The following is a 26,866-nucleotide window of genomic DNA, read 5'->3' on the forward strand; positions in this document are numbered from 1 at the left end:
AAACATTTCTTTATTTTTGGCAATGCCACAAGGTTTGCAGGATGTTAGTTCTCCAATTAAGGATTGAACTTGGGGACCCTGCAGTGAAAGCATGGAGTTCCAATTATTGGACCATCAGAGAATTCCTTCACTTTCTTTTAATTCCATTAATTTAAGAACTATATTAGATATCAGGAGGCCTGTTTTCCAGCCTTGACTTGGTCATCGATTATCTGTGTGACCTTGGACAAGCAAATTAACTTCTCCTGGTCTCAGTTACTTCACATTAAATAAATACCCTGCCTACCTCTTAATCACTTGAAGTAATGGATGGGCACAAACTTTGCAAACTCTACTGCTACATAAATAAAGGGGGTATTATCCTTCTTATCTGTACTTACTCTTATCTGTCCTTTGATTGCATCCTCTTTTGATTTCCAAATAAGGTAAAACACAAAATGTCTGTGACAGTGTGAGTTCATGTATTAATTCATATTTTCATTTATTCTGAATTACAAAGGGCCCAGATGTGCGCTATGGATTTGAAGATAAGAAATGGATCCTGTGCTCAAGAAGCTTACTTTCAGTAGAGGTAGAGAGACAAGTAAGCACATACAATTAATACAGTGCTCATGCTCTACTTTTCTACCAACATTCATCATGGCTCAGGAGAGAGAACCCATGTCTTCCTGGAGTTTGGGGCATAGTCTACATTAAGAAACTAATTTCTTTGAAATGGAAAGATATCCCATGCTCTTGGATTAGAAGAATTAATATCCTTAAAATGGGCATACTATCCAGAGCAATCTAGAGATTTAACGTAACCCCTATCAAATTATCCATGGCATTTTCCCAAGGAACAAATAATCCTAAAAACGCTGTGGAATCATAAAAGACCCAGAACTGTCAAAGCAATACTGAGGAAAAAGAATAAAGCAAGTGACATAATCCTCCCAGACTTCAGATAAATCTACAGTTATCAAAACAGTGTGGTGTTAGCACAAAAAAACATACAGATAGATCAAGGGAACAGAATAGAGAGCCCAGAAGTGAACTCACACACCTATGGTCAATTAATCTTTGACAAAGGAAGCAAGAATATACAAAGGAGAAAAGACAGTCTCTCCAATAAGTGGTGCTGAGAAAACTGCACAGCTAAAAGAATAATTGTAGAACATTCTCTAACACTATATACAAAAATAAACTCAAAATGGATTAGAGAGTTAAATATAAGACATGACACCATAAAACACCTAGAAGAAAACACAAGCAAAATATTCTCTGGCATAAATTGTACCAATGTTTTCTTAGGTCAGTCTTCCAAGGCAATTGAGTGAAGAGGCAGAATACAAATTCCTAGAGCCTCTACAGCACAGAGAATATGCTGTATCTCCGGGTCCAGCAGAAGGCTGGGGCTGGTGATGATCACACACTGATAACACCAGGAGGGCTATGTCTTGTTGCAGAGAATGGAGACATAGCTTTCTGTGATGCTTCACTTCTAGAGGTTAAGAGACACAGCGTGGCAGGGAGCTTTAATGGAAAACCTTGATGGCACTATTGGAGTTGTAGAGGGTGAGGATGGTAATCTGCTGACCACTGCTCTTTCCTGCTTCTCAGAATCTCTCTGGAGAGTGAGCAGAGGGGCAGGGGCAGGCATCCTGTAGAGGACCTGGGGGGCACCCCTCCTCTAGGCAGTGCCCAGAACCCCACCCCCCTGGGTTAGCAGAATCCGCAGGCACTTGGCAGGCTGCCCAGGCTGCAGCAGTTCCGGCCTGCTGGGTTATCCTGTTTTTCAAATCTTTACAGGGGCTTCTCCAATTTTCTTGGTCAAGTTTAATCCTTTTACTAACAACATGACTAATTCTGATCATTAGTACATTTTCTCCATTCATTTCCCCAACAACCTTTCCTACCTCTTGGGTCCAGGAGTTACCTCGCTAAAATTTCTACCAGCTTCTGCTATTGGCCAGTTAGCTGCCTTTGTTTGGTCTTGAATCGCCCCTGCCAATCTGCAGAAGATGCAGAACTCTTGGAGTGAGGGAACTTGCACAGAAATGCCCTTGGCCAGGGACACACATCTCAACATAAACAAATGACCTCTGTTCTCCAAAACTCTTGAGACACAAGGAGGGAAAATAATACGCTCTTCTATTTTTGTCCTGTGATGCCTACAATACTTCCCCTGGTGGCTCAGCAGTAGAGTCCACCTCCAATCCAGAAGACTTGAAGGAGATGCAGGTTCAATCCCTGGGTTGGGAAGATCCGCTGGAATGGGAAATGGCAACCCACTCCAGTATTCTTGCCTGAAAAATCCCATGAACAGAAGAGCTTGGCAGGCTACAGTCTATGGAGTCACAAAGAGTCAGACAAGATTGAGCACGCACCTACAATACTCTCTAGGTGCAAATACAGACACTTTGCATTAAAAGACAGAACAAGGAGCAGAAGGTAAGGATTCTGACAGAGGCTGCAAAATAAGATCCCTGCCCTAAGAGAAAGAAAAGTTTCTTTCAGAATCTAAGAGCAACCCCCTTCCTTCTACTCTCTCTTCTTCAGTTTCCCTCCCTTTTTCCTCCTTCCCCAGATTGTGCTGTCCAACAGCATATATAATCTTAAATGTTCTAGTAGCCACACTTAAAAAAATGAAGAAATGGACAAATTCGGAGTTTGAGATTAACAGATGCACATTATTATTATAAAGTAAACACAAGGACATACTGTATAGCACAGGGAACTATATTCAATATCTTGTAATAACCTATAATGGAAACAACTCTGAAAAAGAATAGATATATACACATATATAACTGAATCCCTGTGCTGTACACTTGAAACTAATACAACATTGTAAATCAACTATAGTTCAATAAAAAATTAAGTCACAAAAAAGAAACAGATGGAGTTAATTTTAATGTTTTATTTAATGCAATATTTCCCTGGTGGCTCAGACAGTAAAGAATCTGCCTGCAATGCAGGAGACCTGGGTTCGATTCCTGGGTTGGGAAGACCCCCTGGAGAAGAAAATTGCTACCCACTCCAGTATTTTGGCCTGGAGAATTCCATGGACAGAGGAGCCTGGTAGGCTACAGTCCATGGGGTTGCAAAGAGTCGGACATGACTGAGCGACTTTCACCCTAAATATTATCATTTCAACATGTAATCAATATGAAGTTGGGGAGGTTTTACATTCTTTTTATCATGCAAAGTCTTTGAAGCCTGGTGTGCAATGTACCATTGCAAGGCAAACCATCCAGCATCACCATAATCCAACTCTATGTCCCAACCACTGATGCCAAAGAAGTTTAAGTTGAACAGTTCTGTGAAGACCTACCACATCTTCTAGAACCAGCACCAAAAAAGATGTCCTTTTCATCACAGGGGACTGGAATGCAAAAGTAGGAAGTCAAGAGATACCCAGAATGATAGGCAAGTTTGGTCTTGGAGTACAAAATGAAGCAGGGCAAAGGCTAACAGAGTTTTGTCAAGAGAACACACTGGTCATAGCAAACACCCTTTTCTAACAACCCAAGAGATCATTACACATGGACATCACCAGGTGGTCAGTAGTGAAATCAGATTATGTTCTTTGCAGCCAAAGATGGAGAAGCTCTATACAGTGAGCAAAAACAAGACCTGGGGCTGACTGTGGCTCAGATCATCAGCTACTTATTGCAAAATTCAGGCTTAAATGGAAGAAAGTAGGGAAAACCACTAGGCCTTTCAGGTATGACCTAAATCAAATCCCGTATGATTATACTGTGGAGGTGATGAATAGATTCAAGGGATTAGATCTGGTAAATAGGGTGCCTGAAGAATGACAGATGCAGGTTTGTAACACTGTACAGGAGACAGTAACTGGAGCTAACCCAAAGAAAAAGAAATGCAAGAAGGCAAACTGATTGCCTGAGGAGGCTTTGCAAATAGCTGAGGAAAGAAGAAAAGGGAAAGGCAAGGGAGAAAAGTAAAGATATACCCAACTGAATGCAGAGTTCCAGAGAATAGCAAGGAGAGATAACAGGGCCTTCTTCAATGAACAATGCAAAGTAGAGAAAAACAATAGAATAGGAAAGTCTAGAGATCTCTTCAAGAAAACTGGGGCTATCAAGAGAACATTTCATGCAAGAATGGGCATGATAAAGGACAGAAATGGTAAGGACCTAACAGAAGCAGAAGAGATGACAAGAATACACAGAAGAACTATACAGAAAAGGTCTTAATGACCCGAATAACAATGAAGGTGTGGTCACTGATCTAGAGCCAGACATACTGGGGTGTGAAGTCAAGTGGGCTTTAGGAAGCGTTATTACAAACAAAGCTAGTGGAGGTGATGGAATTTCAGCTGAGCTATTTCAAATCCTAAAAAACGATGCTGTTAAGGTGCTGCATTCAATATGTCAGCAAATTTGGAAAACTCAACAGTGACCACACGACTGGAAAAGGTCAGTTTTCAAACCAATCTCAAAGGGTGATGCTAAAAAATATTCAAACTATCGTACAATTGCGCTCATTTCACATATTAGCAAGGTTATGCTCAAAATCCTTCAAGTTAGGTTTCAGCAGTATGTGAATCAAGAACTTCCAGATGTACAAGCTAGGTTTAGAAAAGGCAGAGGAACCAGAGATCAAATTGCCTACATTTGTTGGATCATGGAGAAAGCAAGAGAATTCCAGAAAAACACCTACTTCTGCTTAATTAACTATGATAAAGCTTTTGAATGTGTGGATCACAACAAACTGTGGAAAATTCTTAAAGAGATGGGAGAAGCAGACCGCCTTACCTGTCTCCTGAGAAGCCTGTATGAGGGTCAAGAAGCAATATTTAGAACCAGACATGGACCAATGGATTGGTTCAAAGTTGGGAAAGGAGTATCAAAGCTGTATATTAACACCCTGCTTATTTAACTTATATGCAGAGTACATCATGAGAAATGCTGGGCTGGAAGAAGCACAAGCTGGAATCAAGATTGCCCTGAGAAATATCAATAACCTCCGATATACAGATAACACGCTGGTGGCAGAAAGTGAAGAGGAACTAAAGAACCTCTTGATGAGGGTGAAAGAGGAAAGGGAAAAAACTGGCTTGAAACTCAATATAAAACAAAACTAAGATCATGGTATCTGGTCCCATCACTTAATGGCAAACAGAAGGGGTTAAAGTAGAAGCAGTGACAGATTTTATTTTCTTGGACTCTCAAATTACTGCAGACGGTGACTGCAGCCATGAAATTAAAAGATGCTCCTTGGAAGGAAATCTATGACAAACCCAGACTGCATGTTAAAAACCAGAGACATCACTTTGCTGACAAAGGTCCCTATAGTCAAAGCTATGGTTTTTCCAGTAGTCATGTATGGATGTGAGAGTTGGATTATAAAGAAAGCTGAGTGTGGAAGAATTGGTGCTTTTGAACTGTGGTGCTGGAGAAGACTCTTGCGAGCCCCTTGGACAGCAAGGAGATCAAACCAATCAATCCTAAAGGAAATCAACCCCGACTATTCATTGGAAGGACTGATGCTGAAGCTGAAACTCCAATACTTTGGTCATTTGATGTGAAGAGATGACTCATTGGAAACGACCCTGATGCTGGGAAAGATTGAGGGCAGGAGTAGAAGGGGACGACAGAAGATGAGATGGTTGGATGGGATCACGGATTCAATGGACATGAACTTGAGCAAGCTCCGGGAGATAGGGGAGGCCAGAGGAGCCTGGTCTGCTGCAGTCCCTGGGCTTGCAGACTGGGATATGACTTAGCGACTGAACAACAGTAACATGCAATGTACACTTACAGAACATCAGTTTTGGATTAGCTGCATTTCAAGCCCGTAATAATAATCATAGCGGGCAACAAGGTCCAGGAATTTCCTGTCTTCTCCCTTCCACCCACCAGCAGCAAGACCTGAAGATGGCTGGGCGGCTTACCGCCCGGTAACCCTGCTACTCTGGTACTGCGAGGCAAAGTCAAGAGGATGCCAGACTCTGGGATGTTGGAAAGTTGAAATCTCTCAGACTTCATCCCCACCTCTGCAACCATTCCCCCACCCTGCACCCTCCCTCCAGACTCTGCGAGGAACCTCTGAAGGAGGCGCGCGAGAAGTCGCCCAAACCGCGGGAACGTGTTCCGCAGGGGATGCTGGGAGGGAGGGGAGGGGGTGATGCTGGGAGGGGGGAGGGCGGGGGAAGATGCAGCAGGACCATCACGCATGCGTACGGCGCGCGCGCGCGCGCGCGAGCTCATAAAGGCAGCCAGGTCGCGTAGCAACCGAGTTCCAAGCCAGTATCTCGCCTTAACAGTTGGCCTTCCCCAGAGTGCTAAGTCTCACTAGCCGGGCTGGGCTTTCCTCTGTCCTTTCTGTTCTCCTCATCATTTCCGCTTCTTCTTTCCATTGGGTCCAATCACACCCGCGGTGGGTGTGTCCCCAAGCGCAGAACCGGCTACTTAAATGAGTATCCGTTGTTTCTGCATGGGAACCTACCCCTGGAGCCTATGGCCCACCCTCCCCGGGCTCAGGGGGTTGCTGGTGCTGGGACTGATCCTGGGCCTTCAGACCGCCAGCTCCAACGCTTTCTATCTTCCCGGGTTGGCGCCAGTCAATTTCTGCGAAGTGAACGGAGAGACCAATTACTGTCAGGTGAGGACTAGAGGGAGGAAGTGAGATGTGAGGGGAAGGCTTCGGGTTGGAGTATCAGGCACACCGGGGCCGACCAGTGCTGAGAGCTCTCTGACTCTACCCGGAATGCCTAAGCCCCCTCTGTGGGTGTGTCTCAGGGTCTCAATCGCAGAACCTCGCACTTGGCAGATCCGGATCTATCTTTTTCCCTTGATCCTCTTTCTCTCCCTCTCGGCTCAGCCCCTCCCCTCCGGTCCCCTCCCTCTCAGCTCAGCCCCTCCCTTCCCCTCTTCTCCTAGGTTCCGCCCTCCCTTTTGCCCCCGCCCTCCCCTTGGCCCCGCCCCTTCCTTATCTCGGTTCCCCCTAGTTCCTGCTCCTGCATGGTCCTGCCTACTCCCTCACAGCCCCTCCCAAGTGGTTCCAACCTACCCTCCATAGCTCCTCCCCGTTATAGCCCCTCCCCGTCATAGCCGCTCCCCCGTCATAGCCCCTCCTTCGCCATAGCCCCTCCCCTCCATAGCTCCTCCCTGTAATAGCCCCTCCCCCGTTATAGCCCCGCCCCTCCATAGCTCTCCCTGTAATAGCCCCTCCCCCGTCATAGCTCCTCCCATCATAGCCCCTCCTTCGTCATAGCCCCTCCCCTCCATAGCTCCTCCCCATCATAGCCCCTCCCCGTCATAGCCCCTCCCCGTCATAGCCCCGCCCCTTCATAGCTCCTCCCCTCCCCCTCCGTCTCGGTGGTTCCTTCCTCTTCCGGTGGTTCCTTCCTCTTCCCCTACGTATAGTCTTCTCCCCCACTTCCCCTTCTTGTTGTCCCCTTTTTACAATCTGCCTTTCAAGACACACTTCTCACTTGATCTTACGTATAGTCACATCATGTGTGTGTCACTCCTCACTCCTGTGGTCTCAGACTTTTACCTGTTTAATTCTTGTTAATTCATGTTGGTTTCCCTTGGGCCCTCTCTGCAAAAAGCAAGATAATATTTACCTCTCAGACTTGTGAGAATAAAACGAGACAAGGTATGAAAAGCACTGACAAAAACATCTGGCACATGGTAAGCTTTCAATAAGTGGTGACCGTTATCATCATGAGTTTTCTTTAGCCAGAGATTTCTTGCTCAGTTCCTCTTGCACACGTCCCCCTGATAAATTTTGACTTCCTTCCTTGGCAGCCTTATTTTTTTAAACTAGAAACTCGCTGTAAATTTTTTTTTGCAAGTAATCCATTCAAAAAGTACGAATCAATAGTAAGACTTATTTTCTGATCTCAAGTTGCCAGTCAAGTGTGTGCGCAATGTTTTGGTAGAAGGAACCGCAAAGGCTTTAGAGCTAAGAACAGTGCTAGGTGTGGCTTGACTACAGACTTAACAAATTGAAAGTTGGGGTTTTTAGAGACCAGGTCTTGGCGCAGCAAATTTGCACTTAAAACCTGGAGCTTGCCTTTTCCTGTGAGAAGTATTGATAGTAGTGTTTTGAGCCATCATCTTGCCAAGTACAGTAAGTAAGAAATGTCATTAAAAACTATTTTACACCTGCCTTTTCTCTGACTGGTAATGCCTAGTCCTGTCTCTTTCTTCTTTATTTCAGCAGACTTCCTAGCAAAAATAATATAATCTTTAACCATATCAAATGTCTGGAATTTCTTTTTTGTAAGCTCTTTTTAGATTTACTTGCCTCCTTGAATGTGTTCTACTTTTGATTCTGAGATTGTACCTTCTTTCCTTTGGTGAGTCTCTCATTTTATGTTTAGCATGCCAAACTTCCCGAATTCAATAGTGTCCAGCCTCTTGATTTCCGATTGGTTGAAATCAGATAGTGTCCGGCCTCTTGATTTCAGATAGGCAGAAATTGCATAGTGAGATGAGATGATTGGATGGCATCACAGACTCAGAGAACAGGAATTTGAGCAAACTCTGGGAGACAGTGAAGGACAGGGAAGCCTGGTGTGCTGCAATCCATGGAGTCCCAGAGATTCGGACACAACTGAGCGACTGAACAACAGTGCACATTTATACTTTGAATAAACTATATTTTTTTGAGGAGTTTTAGATTCACAGCAGAATTGAGCAGAGAGTATATAGAGTTACCATATGCCTTGCCCCCCTACCCCCACCCCGCCCCCGACATGCATAGCCTCTCCCATTATTAACATCCCCAACCAGAGGTACATTTCTTACAGTTGGTGAACCTGCACTGAATAACATCATCACCTAAAGTCCATAGTTTACATTACAGTTTAATCTTAGTATTGTACATCCTATGAGTTTGAACAAATGTATAGTGATGTGTATCCATCATTATAATATCATACAGGGTAATTTCATTACCCTAAAAATCCTCTATGTTCTCTGCTCACTCATCCTAATGTCCCTTTAACCCATGACAACCAGTGATGTATTTATTGTCTCTACACTTCTCCCTTTTCCAGAATGTCACATAGTTGAAATCATACAGTATGTAGCCTTTTCAGCTTGGCATCTTTCACACAGTAATATGATTAAAGTCGCTTTCATGTCTTTTCATAGTGGACTAGTTCATTTCTTTTTAGTGCTGAATAATATTCCATTGTCTAGATGTGCCACAGTGCATTTATCTATTCATCTACTAAAGGACACCTTGGTTGCTTCCAAATTTTGACAATGATGAATAAGCTGCCATAAACATTGTGTGTAAGTTTTTTGTATGGACATGTTTTCAACTGTTTTGAGTAAATACCAAGGAGCAAAATTCCTGGATCATGTGGTAAAAGTATATTTAGTTTCGTGAGAAACTGCTAAACTGTCTTCCAAAGTAGCCATACCATTTTACATTCCCAACCAGGAGTGAATGAGAGTTCACATGCATTTTTTTTTACCAAAATAAAATCAGAGTATACATGTTAATGACAGCAACAGCCATAAGGAAAGAGACATAAAATCTTTACAAACAAGTTTATATTCTTTGGTAGAGTTGAGGGAGTGTGGGTAGTGGGGGTGTGAGTAGTCATCTCTTGCCATTCAGTTTTGGGGCAAATAACTCTTCTCATTTCAGTTGACACTGAAGATGTCATAGAGTCAAAGCAAGTGCAATGGCTGATGCTCAAAATGACCCTGAGTCATCAAGGAAGGTTAAATTGTGATCATAATGTTCTATTTAAGATAGGAAAGAGTGAAGTGTATTTTAGAATAATTATAAAAATAGTTAAAATAATGCAAAAAAAAGCACTTATGCAGGTAGCTTAATTATTTCAAGTTCTTGAGTTCCATGGATGCTAGGGTCCCTATGAAGCCTCTTAAAGCTGAATATGGAATTTGGTGAATGTGTGTGCTTTTCTGGGGAGATGGGCCATAGTTTTCATCATATTCTCAAAGGGTTCTATGATTTTAAAAAGTTAAGAATGGCTGAGGTATCTGAAAAATTCATATGTTCAGAGACCCTGATAATGCCAGATAAATGAAATGTTATGAATTTATCGCTATACTGTGTTAAAATTTATAACTGTACTGTGTTATAAATGTATTACACTACACTGTTATACATTTATAAATATACAGTTATAAATTGGCGGGAGTAATAAACCCAGTTACCTTTCAGTTACTTCATTATGTATTTTGCAAGTGCTACCTTATTTTACTTTGTATTATTAATGTTTTTTTTTTCCTTCTTGCAGTCATCAGTAGAACTGTATGTAAACAGATTGGACTCAGTAGAGTCTGTGCTACCTTATGAATATAATACGTAAGTTATAAGTATTATAATTATATCTGATATAGTTGATATAATTGTGATTAATTTATATTAATTTTATATTATGTATATTATATAATATATATAATATATAATATACAATATATTTAATATTATATATTGTAGTATATAATATATATTATCATATATATTATAGCTATTATATATTATATACTATATATTATATTATATACTATATATTATATAGTATAGTATATTATATATACTTTATATATATTATATATATAATTATATACTATATATTATATATACTATATTATATACTATTATTATATTATATATTATTATATACTATATATTATACTAATATATTATATAGTATATAATATATTATAATATATTATATATAACAATACAATATAATATATATAATATATAATATTATATATAAATTTTATATTAATAATATAATATATATAATATATAATATTATATATAAATTTTATATTAATTTATGATATAATACTGTTAAGATGTGCCTTCAGTTTTTAAAGTTAGTGAATGCAAGCCATGGGTATATTAAGAAATGTGGTAATATTATAATAATATAATAAAGGTAATAATAAAGGTATAATAAAGGTAACAGAAAAAATGATTAGAATACAGAACTTTCAATGTAAGACAAATGCTTAAAAGATTAGGAAGTTTCCATTCTTGATTTTTCTTTATAAGAAAGGCAAATTATAAATTTGCTACACTTTGAACCTTGAAAAAATATCTTTGCAGTTGCACCTTATTTCTAAAACATCGAATAGGTAGGTTTCTACTAAGATTTTAATGGATGAAGGTGATTAGTTTAGTAATGAGTAGTTATTATATATTGAAGATTAAGTATGAGCATTCATTTGACAATAACAACAAATGATGCACTTCTTGGAAAAAAATGATCATAGTTTCCTTTGGTATTGCTTTACTACCTCTAATTAAGCAGAAATAAAATCAGGTCTCATTTTCATTAAAATACCAGGTGTAAATGTAGGGTGTTAGTATGAGTATTAAAAATATTACTCAGGCCTACTATTTATTTTATCTTCTACGTAAACCATTTTACATTCAAATTCACTTAAAGGTAGTTGTGATTCTTTTCAGTTAGTAACCATTTGATTTGTGAATATGTGAGGATGTGTTTGGGGGCTTTTTTTTTTAAATTCCCTTTTGGTCTGAACTGATAATTACAGTTTCTAAATGTCTCAGGTTAGAATCAGTACAGACTTTAAGCCATGATTTCCTTATTTGTGCTTACATGTCATTTGAAGTTTAACCCTAAAAATAGTGTTAGTTTCCTTCTGATTGTGATTACCTACATTACAAAAGTCAAGAGCAGTACCATGAGCATTTTGAATCATGAATTCATAATTATCAGAGGTTGAACAATTTAAAGAGAAACATAGAATCTATCATGAAAGGTGGAGCAGCTATATAAATGATCAGGACTGATTTCTTTGTTGAATTTTTTTTAACCTTACTTAAACTTTTCTTTTTTTAGATTTGATTTCTGTCATGACTTCAAAAAGCAAAGTCCTTCTGAAAATCTCGGACAAGTACTGTTTGGAGAAAGAATAACATCGTCTCCTTATGAGGTTATTTGGTTGATCTTATTTAAAATTTTATTTTAAAATGTATCCATGAGAAGTTGGTTCCAGGACCCACTGTGGATGCCAAAATCCACATATGCTCAAAGTCCCATAGTCAGCCCTCCATACAGGCAGGTTCTGCATCTGTAGATTGAACGAACCGTGGTTCACGTGTTAAGTTTTCCATCTGCCATCCACAGTTGGTTGAATACGTGGATGTCGAACCTTTATTGAAAAAAAATCCACATATAAGAGTAGACCTAGGCAGTTCAAACTTGTAGTTGTTCAAGGGTCAACAGTCATACCAAAGAGTCATTGCTTTAAAAGGAAAAGAAAAAGGAAAGGAGGTAGAATCTGGTGTTGCCAGAAGAATGCATTAATATAGTCGGCCCTCCAAATCCGAGGGTTCTGCATCTGAAGATTCAACCAACTGAGAATCAAAAATATTCAGGTAAAAAAATTCCAGAGTCCCCAAAAGCAAAATTAGAATTTACACGATATTTACATTATGCTTAAAACTAATTACACAGCATTTACATTGTATATTAAGTATTGTAGGTAATCTAGAGATGATCTGAAGTATAGTTGACCCTTGAACAACACAAGTTTGAACAGTGTGAATCTACTTATACGCAGATTTTTTTTTCCACTATATGATCTGTATGGTTGGCTGAATCTGTGGATGTGGACTCATTCAGAGGAACCGTCTATGTGAAAGCCCACCTATAAGTTGTAGGTAGATTTTCAGCTTCAGGGAGGGTTGATCCCCTAACCTCTGCATTGTTCAAGGGTTACCTATATAGGGGAGGATGTGTATAAGTTATATGCGTATGCATGCATGCTAAGTCACCTCAGTCGTGTCAGACTCTTTGTGACCCTCTGGAGTGTAGCCCACCAGGCTCCTCTATCCATGGTGTTCTTCAGGCAAGAATACTGAAGTGGGTTGGCATGCTATCCTCCAGGGGATCTTCCTGACCCAGGAATGGAACCAGTGTCTTCTGTCTCCTGCATTGGCAGGCAGGTTCTGTACCACTAGCGCCACCTGGGAAGCCCCATATGTGTATACTCTACCATTTTATATCAGGGACTTGGGCAATGGTGGATTTTGGTGTCTGTGGATCTTGATGTCTTCCACTTCGATATACTTCACTGGGCTTCCCAGGTGGTGCTAGTGGTAAGGAATCAGCATGACAATGCAGGAGAAGCAAGAGATGCGATTTTGATCCCTGGATTGGGAAGATCCCCTAGAGGAGGAAATGGCAACCCACTCCAGTATTTTCCTGGAAAATTCCATGGACAGAGGAGCCTGGTGGGCTATAGTTCATGGGGTCATAGAGAGTTAGACATGACTCAGAGACTGAGCACAATGACATACTGTGGGATGACTCTATGCTCTTTAAGCTTTCTGCAGTAGTTGGTGGTTCCACACAATGATTTTGCCTTTCACATTTTATTTTTGCTTCATAAAGAGAAAAAGTTTAATTGTTTGTTCTTATATATTTTGGGTAGGGTGATATAAGTAGATATAATTGGACTCTCAGTGTCTATTGATATTGCCCTCAATATCTTAATAGATGTGAGGATAGAGTAAGGATGTTTTCATGAGCAGTTATGATTACAAAGGCACTAATTTTTTTCTTCTTTTTTTCCCAACTTCATGGAAGTATAACTAAAGTACAATAAACTATACATATTAAAAGTGTATAATTTGATCTATATATGTGAAACCATCAGGCATTAGCCTGTTTTCCAACTTTTTATTTTGAAGTAATTACAGATTCACAGGAAATGACAAAAGAATGAACAGGGAGGTCTCATGTACGCTTTGCCCAGGTTTGCCCAATGGTAGCATCTTGCACGTTAAAAGGAGAAGAGGATGGCAGAGGATGAGATGGTTAGATAGCATCAGTGACTCAATGGACATGAGTTTGAGTAAACTCTGGGAGATAGTGAAGTACAGGGAAGCCTGGAGTACTGCAGTCTGTGGGCTCACAAAGAATTGGACACGACTGAGTGACTGACAACAGCAACAACATCTTGTATAACTACACTATGAAAGCAAAACTAGTAGACAATGCACAGAGCTTATTCAGATTTCACTAGTTTTACATGCACTTATTTGTGTGTGTGATGCAGGTTTGTGTACCTACTACCACAGTCAATACATAGCATAGTTCTATCAGCACAGAGCTCCCTAAAGTTCTCCATTTACTGTTCTTTTTCTGTTTAGTTTTCAGAATTCTTTATGTATTCTAGTTATGATTCCTTTGTTGCAACAGTCATTTGCAAATAGTTTCTGCCTGTCTGTGACTTGTTTTTTTTTTTTTTTTACTTCTTATTAGGGTCTTTCATGAAGCAAATACTTTAAATTTTATGTGGTCCAATAATCAAGTTTTCCTTTTATGAATCATGCTTCTGGTGTCTAGTCTAAGAAGACTTTGTATAGCCTTCAGGCCTAAAAACTTTTTTCTATGCTTTCTTCTAGAAGTTTTTTAATTTAGCTTTATATCTTTAAGTCTGTGATCCATTGTGAATTATTTTTTGTATAAGGTATGAGGTTTGGGTTGAAATTTTTTTTCTTTCTTTTTTGGCCTGTAGGTGTGCAATTACTTCAGTACCATTTGCTGAAAAGACCTTTTCAACAATTTCAATTCTTTCTCCACTACTTGCTTTTGCACCTTTGTAAAAAAAGTCACTTGGGCCTAGTTGTGTAGGTGTAATTCCTAGGTTCTCTGTTGATCTGTTCCATTGGTCTGTGTGTCAGGCATTTGCTTTTTGATGATTAAAGTTGCACACACTCCCCCAATTGTACCATTGTACTAAAAGAAAAGCCCACCTTTTCAAGAAATGCTATGCTTTGCACTGAAGAAACATGACAGTTCAACTCAGTTTGGGGTTAATATTGTATGATTTCAGGATATCAGGTGTTGAATTTTCATAGTTTATTCTTGCTCATTGTTTTCTGATTAACAACACTAGCACTTCACCTTGCTCATCTCCAGTAGCCAGACTTTGTAAATAAGAGATTTCATATTAAAAGTTTCAAATATTTTCTTCTCATTTTTTGGTAACACTTTTATTAAGGGATCATTTGCATGCCGAATAATTTACCCACTCATAAGTGTCCATTTCAGTGCTTTTTAGTATATTCATAGAGTTCTATAACCATCACTACAACCAATTTTATTATAAGTTTTAAGTGAAGTGTTCTAGATCAGGGTAATTTATAGAAAGCTGCAGTGGATTTTATACCCCACCTTATATAGTACTGAAGAAGGCAGGTTCTCTTGAAAGCAGTGTGTGTCTAGTTTAATTATTTCAGATGTGTACTGAAGTGTAGAGGAAATCGTGTTGAGAATCATGGCATACTGAAATCTCTGAAGAAAAGTTTTATCTATAAGATAAAGTGCTTACTTTGTGACATTTGGTTTGTACAACTTAGTCCAATCTCTTAATTTTTAAATTTTCTTTCCTAACAGTTTTCCTTTAACAAGTCAGAGACATGTGTGAAAGTTTGTATGAAATCTTATGACACAGCAAAGGAAGATCAAAAGAAAAAGCTGGATTTTTTGAAGAAAGGAATACAACTGAATTATCAACATCACTGGTAGGTTTGCATCTGACATCGTATGACTTAAATTTTCAATTCCCTTCAGAAGCAGTTTTATAGGTTTTATTTACCTTTGGAGAAATGTATGTTGTGATAGTATAAATTAGTAGTTTACTGTAAAGTAATTAACCAGTTTGCATTCTTTGAAAATATGCTGGCATTTAGGAATGGATTGGGGGAAATCTTGATTGGGGAGTTAAAAATCATCTTCAAGGAAAGAGAACAGAATGAAAAACAATGTTTGACAGTTGGTAAACTTGTGGGTGACTTCTTTATTTGCTAGATTTTATGTAGCATCCTTTTTATTTCTTATCTGAAAACAAATTTATGTATTAGTGCCTAGCATATGGCAGGTGTTCAGTAAATAGTTGTTGAATGGGTAATGAGTGGAAGAATTAAAAAAATTTTTTTTTTCATTTTTTTGGCCATGCCACACAGCATGTGGGATCTTAGTTCCCTGACCAGGGATTGAACCCAGGCCCTTGGCAGTGAAAGAGTGGAGTACTAACCACTGGACAACCAGAGAATTCCTTAAGTTCAGATTCTTAAAAAGATTAAGTATTGGAGTACAAATAAATTAATAAAAATAAATTGGAATGTAATTTCTTTACATGTTGTGTTAGTTTCTGCTGTACAGTAGCATCAATCTGCTGTATGTATACATATACCTCTTACTTGTTAAGCCCTCCCTCCTACCTCCTCCCCATAAGTTAAGATTTTTAATCAAAGCCAATCCATAAAAAATAGTATATAATTTCAGGTAGATATTAAATAGATTTTAAAACTGCTTCTGGAGAATTCCTTGGCAGTCCAGTGGTTAAGACTCAGCACTTTCACTGCTATGGGCCTGGGTTCAATCCCTTGTTGGGGAACTAAGATCTTGCAAGCCATGTGGTGTGGCCAAAACAAAAATAAACAAGAATCTGAACTTAAATATATGTAAGATGATGTTAGTTTTGCTTTATATGAATTGCTTATTAAATCTTTTCCTTAAAAATATTTATATTTAGGATTATTGATAATATGCCAGTGGTATGGTGTCGTGATATAAATGGTGGGAATAAGTACTGTACAACAGGATTTCCAGTAGGATGCTTTGTTCCCCAAAGTGGTGAATCCAGTGATGCTTGCTTCATGCATGTAAGTATTGAGAACTTACTATAGAAATATAAGAATGTTGCTTCATTTACAATTTGCTTTCTAGTTACTTAAAAAAAGGTAAGTCTTTATATATATAAATATAGAAATGAGATAAAAACTTTTAGATAAACTATTAAAAATATTTATATTTATTATAATCTAAAATAATCTCCTAGGATTGGGATAACTTAAATTTCTAGAGTTGTACTAAACTAAATAATAAATTTATTAAATAGCTAGGTCATTTCCAAATAAAATAAGATTTTAAAACATTAATTACTAAACATTAACTTCCTCTTACGAAAAGTTTTTCTTACAGAAAAACTAAAGAGATTTTAATGTATTAATAAATATATAATGTATAATATATTTATATATAATAAATATATATTATAATATGATATAATATGGAGAAGGAAATGGCAACCCACTCCAGTGTTCTTGCCTGGAGAATCCCAGGGACGGGGGAGCCTGGTGGGCTGCCGTCTATGGGGTCGCACAGAGTCAGACAGGACTGAAGCGACTTAGCAGCAGCAGCAGCAGCATAGTCACTTAAACATGAATGGGACAGCTACTATTGTCTCCATTTTATGCTAGAGGTTGAGGATACACAGACAAGTGGTCCCTTGCCCTCTAGAAGTTCATAGTCCTAAGTAGGAGATAGACTTGTGAGCAAACTGATGCAATAAAATGTTTTATGGTAGGAGACTAAGGAGCAAGGAGGATATAATTAAGGGAATGAAAAAGTATTTGTTAGACGAATGGGTGGGTGAGCATTTCTAAAAGGGAAATCAGTGTGAGATTGGTCAAGAGATTGGAAGTCTGAAATAGCATGCTGTGATTGAGGGACTGTGAGTAATTGGGTATATCTGCAGCATAAGGTTTGGAGTTTTGGGGATGCATGTAGAGATGAAGCTCAAAACAGGGGTAGGTAGAAGCCAATCATGGCAGGAGGTCCTGTATACAGTGGTAAGGAAAGTCACATTAAATGCCTATTATGAGCCAGAAGCAATGTTATATCACCCTATACACAGTGATTAATTTAATCCTTGAAACAGCCCTGTTGCTAGAATCTACTATTGCTGTTTTACAGATGATAAAATTCAATCTCAGAAACAGTAAGGGACATGACTAGGGGCAGACAGCTAGTAAGTGGGAGACATAGGACTCCAACTCAGATCTTTTTAGCTTGGAAGTCCCAATCACATGGTTTGAAATTTATCTTGTGGTTCTCAAACTGTTTTCTATTGGGTCCTAGGGTAACAGAAGTGTCTTGGGGCTGCCTTGGAGGCTGAATGGTCATGGAAGGGCAGCACTACTTAGAATCTTTCTTATATGGAGAGATTCAATGTGGATCTGCAATGGGCTGAAGGGGAAGGGAGAGAGAGGAGCAGAGGCTGCCTGCCAGGTTTCTGTTTTGGAGTCTAAATGATGGTACCCTTCATTGTTTCTTTCCAGAGAAAGGGGCTGTGCTTCTTGCATTTCAGTCATTCAGGGACCACCTTGGTGATTTGTGCCATAACTGAGGCACTTGTAATTATTATTTATCTGTAATTTTAAAAATTTCTTTAAAGTTTTATTGTTATGAATTTAGAAAGGAAAGTTATATTTGGTACTGCTAGTTAAAATAGCTATAGCAAAAAGTATAGTGACCATGATATATAAAGCAATAGATATTTAATCTTTAATAGATTTCAGAGGTATTTTTTTAATATCAAAGGCTTGACATATCTAACAAGACTCATGGGGCCTGAGGTGTAGTTTGTATACATGTCTCAGGGATTCCAGCATATCAGAGCAGGCCACTAAAAGTCCTAGTTACATGAAAACTCCATCTCTTCTCCCATCTCCAGTAAAGACATCCTGGGAAAAAGGGGGCTTTTTTTTTTTTTTTTTTACACAAACATTTGTAACAATTTATGTCAGCTAACATCTGCAAACAATGTGAATGCCGCTCAGCAGGTGAGTAAATGAAGACGATATGGGGTATTCATTCCTTGTACAACAACTCAGCAATTAAAATGAGCAAACTGTTGACACATGCACAACATGGAGAGATCTCAAACTTGTATAAGCGAAAGAAGCCAGAAATAAAATTTTACAGGTTGTATGATTTCATTTATGAGATATTACTAGCAAAGGTAAAGATATAAAGACAAATGGCTTTAGATCTGACAAGCATAAGGATTTGGAGTGGAATACAGAGAAGACCAAGGCCAGAAGCTCCAATTCTTGGAGCACAGAGAAATCACTCTGAGGTAAGAAAGTTGAGATAAATGGGATAGAGTTTAGAAGTAGTAACAAAATAATTGTTTTATTTTTCAAAAGTTTTTCTTTCCTTTAAAAAAAACTGGAATATAATTGCTTTATAAAAGCTATTGTTTTGTTAAGGACCTCAATAGTCATGTGGCTCAGTCTAGGAGGCTTGTTAATACAATGCTCTGCAAAAGAGATGGCAAATATGTATTTATTTCTAATTTAACTTATAAGAACTTATTTAAAAGGAAATTATAGAAATTACAGGCTTAGTGTACATATATATTTTATTCATCTATTTTCAAGTACATAGAAAAGTAGAATACAGATTGTTTTTTCATCTACTACCTAAGATTATCTCATATATCCCCAGTGATATATATTCTTCACAATGGTAAACATTGACATAGGGAATGTGGGAGGAAAAGCAGCAAATAGCAGAAGAGAGAAGTTAATGAATAGGAGAAATTTGGGTAAATAAAGTCTGTGTTTGATACTCTAGATGAAATTCTATATGGAATGGTTCTTATTTTTGGCTGGGTCATGTAGTTTATGGGATCTTAGTTCCTTGACCAGAGATTGAACTATGGCCATGGCAGTGAAAGTGCCAAATCCTAACCACTAGACCACCAGGGAACTCTCCAAAGGATATGGACTTAATAAAAACCCTTTTTGTTAAAACAAACAAACAAAAACAGATAACAGAAAACCACACAGAGCAGATATAAAGTTTAATGAACTATTATAAGGGGAACACCTTTGTAAATGTCAGCCAGATCAAGAAATTGAATTTGGTCAGCCTCCTCAGAAGGTATCCATGTATCCTACCCATTGAAACTCTGTTGCGTCCCTTAAAATAACCACAATCCTAACTTTTCACCCTAATCACTTCCTTGAGTTTCTTTTACAGTTTTATGACCCAAGTCTACATCTCTCAACACTATGGTTTAAACTTGAGCATTTTATATATCTTTTATCAATATTTTCTTGTGTAAGTGAAAGTGAAGTTGCTCAGTTGTGTCCTGACTCTTTGCGACCCCATGGACTGAACATTCTCTTTTTGGGGGGAGCATTTTCAAACACACAGAAAAGCTGAATGAATTGTATAGTGGACACTCAGATACCCAGCACCTAGATTCTATAATTAACATCTTTGGATTTGATTTATCACAGATTTATACATTTGTCTATTCCTGTATCATTCATCCAAACAATGGTACATTTTCCTCTGTCCCTGTTTTCTTTGAAATTGATAGATGGATCTAGTGGCTTGATTAGATTCAGGTTTGATCTCTTTGACAAGATAAGGTAGTGATGTGTTCTTTCATCAGGATGCACATAATGTCTCTTTTTAAAAAATAGGTTTATTATTTAGAGCAGTTTTAGGTCAAGAAAAATGAAATGGCAGGTACAGAGACTTCCCAGGTGCCTTCTGCCCTCACACATGCATAGCTTCCCTCATTATCAACATCACTCACCAGAATGTGGTACATTTGTTACAACTGATGAATCTTCATTGATACACAGTGAAGATACACACTATAGCACTATGTGATACACATTAATTAATGTGATACACATTTCACCTAAAGCCCATAGTTTACATTAGGGTTCACTCTTGTGTGTATTTTATGGGTTTGGACAAATGTATAATGACATGTGTCCACTGTTATAATATCCTACAGAGTAGTTTCACTGCCTTAAAAGTCTTCTGTGCTCTGCTTGTTCATCCCCCTCCACCTGGTGTCTTTTGTTTCTTTCTTTTACTGTGATAACTGGATCCACTATTCCTTAGAGGATGCTGAGGCTTCAGAAACCGTAAGCTTCCATCAACCAGGAAACAAAAACCTTTTCTCTCGCAGCATCTAGGCAGCGCCCTCTACTGACAAAGCTTCATTCAGTGCCAGCTTGCAAAGGAAACCTAGTTAAAATACTCAAAGGGCCCAGATAATTTTCACAGAGGTCAAAGAGCATGAATTTGGCAATGAGAGGCAATAAATCAATAACTGGCACACCTTACACGCATGCACTGATCAATACTCTGATGAAAGAGAGCCCTCGTTTATCTCCAAAAATCTCTGTGCAGCTTCCCTGTCTCTGGTATTCTGCCCAACAAAATCCAGCCCCCTTGGCCTCTCTGGACTTTGAACTTTGTCTTCCCAACTGGGGAGATTGCGGGGCTTCCTTGGGTACCCCTTCTCTGCACCACAGCCTGGAAATTCTCTCTGGGAAGGAAGCTTGAGGCTTCCCCTTCTCTAGGTGATCACTCTCTTAATGTTCTTTGTTGTCCAAGGTCTGAAAACCGTTTTCAAATATTTTAACCATTTGAAAAAATTGTTTAAGGTGAAAGAGTAAATCTAGTCTCGTGTTCTTCCATCATGTCTGGAGGAGGAGATTCCACTCTCCTGTTTTCTTTTTGCATACATTTGCTTGGTGTGACTTTGCCTATCCTTTCAATTTAACTTTCCAGATCTCTTTTGGATGTGTCTCTTTTATACAACATGTTGTTGGGTTTTGCTTCAGGGCATCTTCTGAAAAATCTTTTCCTCTTAATGGCTGAGTTAAGTCCATTTACATGTATTGCTATAACATTTACTCTCAGTTCTGTTATATTACATTTTGTTTACTATTTTGATATTCCACATTTTATTGATTCTAAGACTCATGTTTCCCCATATTTTATCATTTATGAAATCAAGATGTGTCTTCCAGTTGATGGCATGTTAAAGTTTAATTGGCAGTGTATTTTTTTAGCAGCACATAAAATGATATTTTGCAAATGGTGGTATTTTCAATTCCATGAAATATGATATTTCTTTGAAAAGTCTTTATGTGGTCTACATTTTATTGTTGTAATTCTTCTAATATTTAAGGTTTGAATTTCTGTTATAGTCTTTTCATTTCTACCTACTTCTTAGTCACTTTTTTTTTTGGCCACACCATATGGTTTTCAGGATCTCAATTTCCTAACCAGAGACTGAACCAGGGCTGAGGCAGTGAAAGCTCAGAATCTTAGCCACTAGGCTACCAGGGACCTTCCAGTCACCTGTTTCTTAGAGGGTGTTATTCAGTTTCATGATTATGCATCTGGTTATGGATTTTTGTTTTGCTGTGTTTTTAATCGTGGTGTTAATTCCTTGAGTTTCCTGAATTGGTGCCTTTTATCAGTTCTGTAATTCTCAGCCATAGTCAGATATTTTCTTCTTTCCTTTTTAGACTGCAATTAAAGCTATGTTAAGTATTTTTTTCTTCTCTACATGTCTTAAGTTTTTTTCTGTATTTTCTATTTTTTTTCTGTACTGTGTTCTTCTGGTGTATCTTCTAGTCTATAAATTCTCTTTTCACATGTTCCTTCTTTTAAAATTTCAGTAATAATCTTTCTCATTTCTACAAGTTTTGTTGTTTTTCAAATCTGCTAGGTCATTATTTTATACTTATCTATTTTATGCACATGCTTTCACACTTGTGTTTGATGTCTTTGAAATATATTAAGTTTGGTTAATTTTAAATCTGCCTCTATCATTCCTGGATCTGAAATCTTTACAAATTTGTTTCTGCTAGTTCCCGCTCATGATTCCTTTTTACCTTGTATGCTTCATTATTTTGACTTCATATTCATTGTTCTCAAGTAGTATTTGTGGAGTTTGAGTCCTAGGGTCAAAGTACTTTCCTTCAGAGAGGATTTTCATTTACTTCCACATTGGTGTCTTTGGGAAAGACCAGTCCGGGAACACCTTAAGGCAAATTCATAATTTAAACTTCCTGAGGCAACTTAGATGATGTAAATCCAGCCTGCAAATCTATGATTTTTGAGGACAGTTTATTTCTCTCCCCCTACCCGCATCTGGTTCTGTTTATCTTTGAGGCCATCTTCCCAATAGTCCATTGGGACTATAGGAGTAGGCTCACTTCTGGCTCACCTTTATCCTGAGTATGTTGCTTTTGGAAGGGGTAGGTGGTCTCAGCTTAGTGTGCAGAGGGTTTCATATTAGCCTTCTCATCTGGGAGGGCCCTCCCTGAGTGCCCCTTCCTCCTCCTTTGGAAGCTACCCAAACCGAAGTTCAGGTTTGCCCAAATTAGCAGGTGTCCTCAGGGCAAGAGCGGCATCAGTGCTTCCTTACCCAGCTGACCTCTCTGGCTTGCTGCTTCCCCTTAGAATTTGGCATTGGGACCTCCCTGGCAGTCCAGTGGTTAAGACTCTGGGCTTCCAATGCAAGGGGCATGGGTTTGATACCTGGTTCAAGGAACTAAGATCCTATATGCCACATGGCATGGCCAAAAAATTAATTAAAAAATAAGAATAATTAAAAAAAAAGAATTTGGCATTGGTAGTTCCTTACTTTCTTGTCACCTCATGTTGCTTTTTTAAATTTTAAAGCCTATTTCTTTAGAGCAGGTTTAGGTTCATAGTAAAATTGAGAGGAAGGTACAGAGATTTCCCATATACCCTCTGTGCCATACAGACATAACCTCCTCCATTCTCAGCATCCTCCACCAGAGTGGGACATTCATTACAACTGATGAGCCTGCATTGATGCATCACATGGTGACCACTTAAAGTCCATAGTTTACATTAGGGGTCAATGTGCTACATCCTATGCTCATGTTGCTTTTAAGGAGATATGTGTTATGTTTATCATTTGTGCTTTGCAGCAGGAGATTTGGCCCAAATAAGATGGGAATTGGAAATCTAGTTAAAGTTTTAAAGCATAATTTTAATATGTAGTAGGAAGGAATCTTTTAATGACTTCCTTATTCTGTGCCAAGTACTGTACTAGCTCTTTCCATATGATTTCTCACTTATTCCTCTTAATAATTTCATGAATTAAGTGATGGTAGCCCCATTTTATGGACTTCCCTGGTGGTTCAGTAGTAAAGAATCTGCCTGCAATGCAGGAGACCTGGGTTCGATCCCTGGGTTGGGCAGATTCCCTGGAGGAGGGCATGGAAACCCACTCTGGTACTCTTGCCTGGAGAATCCCCATGGACAGAGGAGCTACAGGTGGGCTACGGTCCATAGTGTAGCAAAGAGTCGGACATGACTGAGCAACTAAGCAACAGCAGCAGCAGCCCCATTTTACAGCTAAGAAAACCAAGGCCCAGAAAAATTGACATACAAAAGATTGTATGTGGCAAAATATGAATTCCATCTCAATGTTGTTGTTGCTTTTTGGCTACACCATGCAGCTTGCAGGATCTTAGTTCCCCAACCAGGGACTGAACGCAGGCTATGGCAGTGAAAGCACTGAGTTTTAACCACTTGACTGCCAGGGAATTCCCTCATGCCAATGTTTTTTTGATCCAAATTCTGTTCTCTTTGCACCATCCCAAACTGCTTTTTGTATTTTTTGAACATCTACAGGATATTAGCTCTGAGAACATGTTTGAGAAGTGCCTGGCACATAGTAGATGTTCAAAAATATTTGTTGAATGAATGAATGAGCCAGACAAAATTCCTAGCCTTGTGATCATATGGGGAACACAATTTACTAGGGAATGTAAACATGTAAATACATCGACTACAATCTGATATAAGTGGCACAGATATGAGCTGAGTGCTGTGAGAGCACAGAATAAAGAATTCTTTTGTAGTAACATCAGATTTTAAGTAGAGGCTATGGCAGCAGATGAGTCTGGAGAGATAAGCAGGATTCAGATCCTGAAGGACCTTGTTACCATGTTATCTCTCAGATCCAGTACTTTATGCCTCATGGTAGTTGAAATGCTTTTCATGCGTTGATTTAATGCTTCCAGCACCCTGTAGTTCAGATGGTAAAGAATCTGCCTGCAATGCAGGAGACCCGGGTTCAATCCCCAAGTTGGGAAGATCCCCTGGAGAAGGGAATGACAACCCACTCCAGTATTCTTGTGTGGAGAATTCCATGGGCAGACCATGGGGTCACAAAGTGTTGGACACGACTGAGCAACTAACACACACCCTGTTATGATGTCTACAGTAAAGGTGCAGAAATCAAGACACTGATTGGTTAAGCAACTTGGCCAACATCACACAGGCTGGTACATGCCATACCTGAGTCTTCAACCTTGGCAATTTGACTGTGGAGTCCACTTCTTTAACCCCTATGCTGTGCTGCTTCTGGGGCTTTCCTGGTAGCTTAGCCGGTAAAGAATCTGCCTACAATGCAGGGGACCCCAGTTCAATTCCTGGGTTGGGAAGACCCCCTGGAGAAAGAGATAGGCTACCCACTCCAGAATTCTTGAGTTTCCCTGGCAGCTCAGATGGTGAAGAATCCACCTGCAATGCGGGAGACCTGAGTTCAGTCCCTGGGTGGGGAAGATCTGCTGGAGGAGGGCACAGCAACCCACTCCAGTATTCTTGCCTGGAGAATCCCCATGGACAGAGGAGCCTGGAGGGCTAGAATCCATGGGGCCACAAAGAGTTGGATGTGCCTGAGTGACTAAGCACAGTGTGCTGCTTCTATTAGTGTCTGTCATGGCCATACCTCCATATCAGTACGTGCAGATCTACTGTAGCTGCATTGTATTTCTCTGTATGGTTATATTATCTTTCATTTCACTGTACTGGGGGATAGTCCAACCCATCATAAGTCTTATACAGAAGCTTCTCCCACATCCTTATGGAAAAATAATCATTCACTCTCCCTTAACCACTTTTACCAGAAAAGAGCAGTCAGAAGTTTTCTTTCTTCTGAATTAGAGCAATGGTTCTCAAAGTGTGTTCCAGGACCAGTAGCATTGGCACCACCTGGGAGCTTGTTAGACATATAGAATCTCAAGTCTCACCCTAGGCCCAGTGAGTCAGAATCTGCATTTTAACAAGATCCCTGGGTGATTTGAATAAACTTTCAAGTTTAAGAAGCATTGATGTAGGATAATTACCTACAGATATAGTTGTGGCTGTTAGGGAACGAACTAATGAGTACTTGACTGATAGAGTTTAATTCACTTTTTGGTGCCTCTGTTTTATGCCTCTGATTATAAATGTAAATATACCCTCATTATACAAAATTTGATAAGTACAGAAAAATCTAAAGAACCAGTGGACAAATGAATGCCTGTAGTCTCACTACCCAGAGACACCACAGTTTGCATTCTGCAACACGTCTTCTATTTTTTCTTGTTTCCTTACTTTAACCATAAATAAAGGCCAAACTCTTGATATGCTTAAATTTTAAGTACCTATAACATTTTATTAGTTTATTTGCATTACTTCATATTTTTGTGTGGTTAAAACCAGCAATGTATGCATTTGTGAATTTTACATTTTCAATATTATTCCTTTGTAACAACTGTTTAAGACAATAGAATTAAGTAACATATTAATTTTAGGCCAGATGTTCAGGGCTGCACTTTTAATCTTATAAAAACACATTTACACTTCAGTATTCTTAATTTATAGCTTGGTTTTTTAGAACTAATATATCCCATTTTCATTCCATGCTCACGATTTATATTTTTGAGTTTATAGGAAACATTCAAACTTCTTTCAAATTTCTTTATATTTTTGCAGCCTGAATTCAACAAAACTAATACTTACTACATCTTCAACCACGTTGATATTACCATTACATATCACAGTGAAAATGAAGTAGATTGGTATGTTTCAAAATTGGTTTCTGCTAGACTTGAGCCCAAAAGGTAATTATAGAATATCTTTTAAATTAGTTCCATTAATTTAAAAATTAATTCAAAATGTAGAAGATCTCACCAGAATTTTCATTTTTAGGATATATGTGTGATATAACCTTAGACATAAAGTTTAAAAAATCAAATAGACAATTTTATTCCCTTTTACTTATAGTAAGCATGCGAGTAACATGTAGTGTGAGAAAGAACTGACAGATCTGGAAGAGAATAGCCTTATTGAGGGTGTCCTAACTCTTCTTTAGTTGCTGCCATATGACAGAGATTACCTTAAGGTTTGTGTTTGTTCAGAGGAGAATTCTAGTTACAGTGGAGTCTATTAGGC

General features: G+C 38.6%; 1 protein-coding gene across 5 annotated transcripts in view; it reads left to right on the forward strand.

Moving 5' to 3' along the window:
- Window positions 1-6,116: 6,116 nt before the first annotated feature.
- The window catches only part of LOC133242360 (transmembrane 9 superfamily member 2-like), an 81,418-nt gene continuing 60,668 nt past the window's right edge, over window positions 6,117-26,866 (forward strand). For 3 of the 5 annotated variants that reach the window (XM_061408489.1, XM_061408492.1, XM_061408493.1), the window contains exons 1-6: window positions 6,119-6,609; window positions 10,238-10,305; window positions 11,822-11,915; window positions 15,389-15,516; window positions 16,530-16,659; window positions 26,408-26,535. In XM_061408489.1, coding sequence (XP_061264473.1) covers window positions 6,421-6,609; window positions 10,238-10,305; window positions 11,822-11,915; window positions 15,389-15,516; window positions 16,530-16,659; window positions 26,408-26,535 — 737 coding nt within the window. In that variant the 5' untranslated portion in view covers window positions 6,119-6,420. Of the gene's footprint in view, window positions 6,610-10,237; window positions 10,306-11,821; window positions 11,916-15,388; window positions 15,517-16,529; window positions 16,660-26,407; window positions 26,536-26,866 lie in introns of all 5 variants that reach the window. The other 2 variants (XM_061408490.1, XM_061408491.1) reach the window with 2 other exon arrangements.

Source organism: Bos javanicus, chromosome X (assembly GCF_032452875.1).
Source record: "Bos javanicus breed banteng chromosome X, ARS-OSU_banteng_1.0, whole genome shotgun sequence".
NCBI lineage: Eukaryota > Metazoa > Chordata > Mammalia > Artiodactyla > Bovidae > Bos > Bos javanicus.